This window comes from Rhinichthys klamathensis, unplaced genomic scaffold (genome assembly GCF_029890125.1).
Source record: "Rhinichthys klamathensis goyatoka isolate OS25496 unplaced genomic scaffold, OSU_Roscu_1.1 h1tg000096l_1, whole genome shotgun sequence".
In the NCBI taxonomy this organism is placed as follows: domain Eukaryota; kingdom Metazoa; phylum Chordata; class Actinopteri; order Cypriniformes; family Leuciscidae; genus Rhinichthys; species Rhinichthys klamathensis.
Genome location: NW_026606635.1, coordinates 350001 through 355000, shown reverse-complemented (window position 1 = coordinate 355000; position 5000 = coordinate 350001). Strand labels below are relative to the sequence as shown.

At 43.1% G+C, this 5000-nt stretch overlaps 1 protein-coding gene across 1 annotated transcript in view; it reads right to left on the bottom strand.

The window, feature by feature from the left end:
• Window positions 1-4971, bottom strand: part of LOC130086521 (A disintegrin and metalloproteinase with thrombospondin motifs 20) — a 143124-nt gene extending 138153 nt beyond the window's left edge. Inside the window, exons 1-2 of the mRNA XM_056252590.1 lie at window positions 4558-4971; window positions 3276-3607 (exon numbers count right to left, since the gene is read on the bottom strand). Of these exons, the coding sequence (XP_056108565.1) occupies window positions 3276-3607; window positions 4558-4651 (426 nt within the window). The 5' untranslated portion in view covers window positions 4652-4971. The remainder of the gene's footprint in view (window positions 1-3275; window positions 3608-4557) is intronic.
• Between the last annotated feature and the right edge of the window lie 29 nt (window positions 4972-5000).

Here is a 5000-nt window from a genome sequence, read left to right as displayed (position 1 = left end):
GTCAAACCACATATGAATGTGTGTGTGAACTGGGTGCAATTATTAAAGCGTTCAGATGACAAAATCAGCTAAATGGATAAGAATTTTAACGTGTTTGTTTATTTATGGTTAAGGGGAAAATGTAGCAAAATATGAAAAGAAAATAAAAGGATTTTTTTTTATTTTCAATAAAAAAAATGCCTCCTCTTGACACTTTAACATAAAAATCACAATTTTAAAACGTCAAATAATGCACTAAATATGACAGTAATATTTGTTTGCATTTTTACTTCTCTGATGACAAACTAAACAAACTTGAATTAAATATGGTTAAAATCTTATTTTTAATCATTTTAACATGTTTTTTGTTCACAAATATTTTTATGGTGAGAAACAGCAAAATATGAGAAGACATTTTTAGAAATAATATTAATAATACTAATAACATGGATTTTTAAAGTATCAAATTAATTCCTGCCTCTGGACACTGGAAACAAAAATCCACATTCTTCAGTTTGAACAATTTTAACATTTTAAAGTTTGCTAGTTCACGACTATTTTAATGGTGAGAAACAGATTAAATGTAGCAAAATACAAAATACCAAGTTCTAAAAATGTAACAAAAAAAGTTTTTAAAGTTTATAAAAAAAAATCTAAAACTAATTCTGGTCTCTGGACACCATTAAAAATAGATATATTTTTAAATGCTTTGTTTTTAACTTTAAATCGAAACAGCTGAATAGCAACGGATGCATCATCTTTATCTTTGTGTCTGTGTTGCAACCCTTCCTCGAGCTGTTTACGACACGAGCGGGACGAGACACGCGCTCCTGTCGTCCTGTGAGCTCTGAGACTGATGAACGACTCGATGGCGACCCCGTGACCCCAGCCGAGACTAAAGAGCGCCGCCCTGCAGGGACTAACCACCTCCATTACCTGAGATCACTAATTACCAGACGAGCGTATGCGAACGGGTCAGTAGCACATCCGCAGAGACGCCCTGAGCCACGGGACTTCAGCTAACGGACTATATTTGACAGACTGGACAGCTGGGTGTCATATGAACCGAATCACATCCGTCCATTCTGTCCCACACCACTCACTTCTCTAAAATAACTAGCAGGCATGCTTAAACACACAGTCATGCCTTGAGAAGAATAACTCAAACAAAGCCTAATCCTCACACGAGAACTAATCCTGAACTCATGCAACTACCGTAACAATGAGCTTCTCGCTAGTAAAACTAGTAAAAAAATGTTTTCACTTCCAGTTATCTGCTGTGACATCACAAAAAAACAACCAAAATTGAAAAACACTCCATGTCACTAGTCACCAGCCCATATGTTTACCCAGACCGCAACATAGTGTCGGCCCAGATCCGGCCCACATCTGGAACATGTACCCTGAGTTTATGCTCACTAGTCCAGTCCATTATAGGAGAACAAAGGTGAACAACTCAACAAACCCAAAGCCTAATCCTCACAGAGAGAACTAATCCTGCATTCATGGCGGTATTACCGTAATTACCCAGAAAGCAACACAGTGTCGGCCCAGATCCGGCCCACATCTGGTACGCTTGGAGTCCACATGTACCGGATCTGGGCCGACACTATATCGCTGTCTGGTTATGAGTTTCCTGCAAGTAAAAACTTGAAAGTTGGAAACACTCTGACGTTTAACTCTCTGCTGTGATATCACAAAAAACAACCAAAGTGGAGCATTTAGCAGCCTGTACATGATACTAGTTACCAACCTACATCTCTAACCACTCACCCTGAGTTTAACCTCTCTAGCCAAGTCTACCCAAGTCATTTAAACTAAAATAACTAGCAGTTTAAACATCCACATCTTTGTTGGACTCGCAATTACAATCCCAGTCAACTATTGCGACATCACAAAAAACAACCGAAATGAAACAGCTAGCAAACACACTGGGCCCTGTTTAAAGCTCATGGTCTAAAGCTCACGGCGCCAGTGCACTCAGGGCGTCCGAATCCACTTCTGCTAGTTTAACGACAGGACAAATGGTCGGCGCTCCCGGCGCATGATCTAAAAGGATAGTCCCTATTCTCTTAATGAGTAATGGGTGTGTTTTGGGCTTAACATGAAATGAACCAGCCGGAGTCTCTTCTCCCATTCCCTTTAAAAGCCAGTAGCGCTTGAATGGTGGATTCACTATTTACATGGCGGGATTTGCAAGCGGAAAGACTGAACGCTTCTCTAGCGAGGAAACGGATCTGCTCATGCGCGAGGTTAAAGCTGTGTGTGTGTGTGTGTGTGTGTGTGTGTGTGTGTGTGTGTGTGTGTGTGTGTGTGTGTGTAATAAGCAGAGTGGACACGCGTTGTGGACCCGCCTATAGGCTCATATTACTAACGCACTCTTTAAATAACAAAAAAAGACTGCGCCATTGACTTTAGACCAGGTTAAATAGACACAGTCTATTTCAGTCGCCTCAAAATAGCACCAATGCGCCTGAACACACTGTTCTCAGACCAGCAGCCTATGGGTGCACAAATGGGCGCAAGTGCATTTGCTATTTAAACAACATTGCGCAGGACGTGAAAATGATAGTGGCGTCGGGCTGAAACTAGCAAAAAACACTTGCCTGGCGCTGCGTTGCATTACTGGTTAATTACTAAGCCCAGATCTTTAACCACTAACTCTCCAGTCCATTCTCTCATGGCATTGTTTGAACTGGTAACTAGACTCGACTTCCTGTGAAACTAGCTCAATGGCTCCAGCTTCATCAGTTGACAGATCGTTAGTTTTCTGCTAGTAAAAACTGCTCACGTCTTTGTTGAACTTGCATTTGCAAGTTGAGAAACATTCTGACTAATCCCAGTTAACTCTTGCGACATCACAAAAAACAACCAAAACGAAACAGTTAGCAAACACTAAACGTTACTAGTTACCAGCCCAGATCTATAACCACTAACTCTGAGTTTATACTCACACCTCCAGTCCATTCTCTCATGCCATTGTTGAACTGTTTCCCAGACAGCAAAACAGTGTCGGCCCAGATCCGGCCCACATCCGGTACAGGAGGATTCCACGCGGCCCAGATGTGGGCCGGATCTGGACCGACACGTATTTGTGATGTTAGCTAATAATCCCAGTTAACATCACAAAAAAACAACCAAAACGAAACAGTTAACGCTACTAGTTACTAGATCTTTAACCACTAACTCTGAGTTTATACTCACACCTCCAGTCCATTCTCTCATGCCCTTGTTGAACTGGTAACTAGACTGAAGTTTCATCAGCTTCATCAGGAGACAGATCTCTTGATACTCACTAGTCCCGTGCAGAGGCTGAAGACGGCGTGGTGTTCGCTGCGGGCGTTGACGTGTCCTCTGAAGAAACAGTGGCGCAGGTCGTCTCCGCGCTTCTCCTCGTCTCCCAGATGGAGCACCGAGTAGGCCGGAGCGATGAATCCCGAATCAGCCGTCAGGTTGAGGTGAAAGGCCTGACCGAACGCCTCGATCCGGTAATGAGCCCTGGAGATCTCAGCGTCGGCGCTACGCCTTCTCCTGCGGTAATGCTGTCGGTGCGGGAACGACTCGCCAAAATCATTCAAGCGCACTGGCGTGACGATCTCATACGACGACAGCTGTCTGATGAAGCTCTCTGAAACACACCACACATCAGTGTTACATCAGATGTTCATGTCAAACCAGGCTATGAAGCTCTTTAAGAAGCTCTTGAAGAACCTTGAGAGTCTGTAGCTCAAACAGTAGAGCGCTGGCGCTTGCAACGCCAAGGTCATGGGTTCGATTCTCAGAGAAAGCAAGAACTGATAAGAATGTTAATGTGTGCCTTGAAATGCAATGCTTTGGACATAAGCGTCTGCCAAATGCTTAATGTAAATAATGTTCTTTACTGGGAACCTAAATGGTTGTTCTATGCTGCGAACCTTTATTGTCAAGAGTGTGTAGTTTGTGGACACTTGAGTGACTCTTCGAATGCGATTCATCAGATCAAGAGTGTTTGAATCAGCTGGTGTTGTGGTGCTTTGAGTGGATGAAGTCAAGTTCACACAGGTGTCCTGACAGAGGAACCACAGGTATAGAGAATCACACTAGCTAACCACAAACAAACACAATACTATTCAAAACTACATCTATTGATATAGCATTTCAATCCTGCAAACTTCTCTCTGTCAGATGTGATGAGATTTAGATTGTGTGTTTGTGTATCTTTCTTTATGATAAACTGCAATTGCTTTTTTTTTTTTTTTATCTAATGCAATGACATTCAGTCATTTTAAATGTGTGTCTAAATACTTTTTTGGGCTACTAAACATTTTAGAGATGCATAATACACTGCATACAGTTTGTAACTGAAGTGTCATTTATAGAGACAATATTTAGAATGCAAAACATACACAATTACACAATATATAACATCATACTAATCTGTTTATATGCACAAAAATACATATTAAAACAAAATTCTTCTTTAATGTCATAGAAACCAGAGCAAACATCTAAAAGTGCTTATATAAGCGATTGTCAAGCTATAGATTAGCCTGACGCGTGTCTGAGCTGGTGTTGTGGTGTGTTTTGTGAGAGTCTTACCTTGTTTGTGGTGGAGTTTGTACGTGTGCGCGGTGCGTAAAAGCGCGGAGAGGTGCCACACAAGTCCCAGCAGCCGGAGCGCAGGACCCCGCATGATTCCCCGGCCTCTGCCTCTCTCTCTCTCTTCGGTTCCCCGGGGCTGGAGCGTGTCTACCGGCTCTCCTCCTTCTGCTGAAACACGATCCGATCCGCCGTCATTCCGTTAAAACACCCGCTCGGACCCGCTCATCTCGCGCACGGACCCGCGGCTCTCAGTCAGTCGGATCGGTGCCAGCGGGCTTTTTTTTTTTCGCTCGCTGGCTCTCCATAGGACACCCCCCTAAACACACACACACACACACACACACACACACACACACACTGAGGCTCTTGTCACGCCCCCCTGCTCTACTGCAGACTCTAGACTCGACCACTGAATCAAACCACGTCAGAGTTCGTTTCAC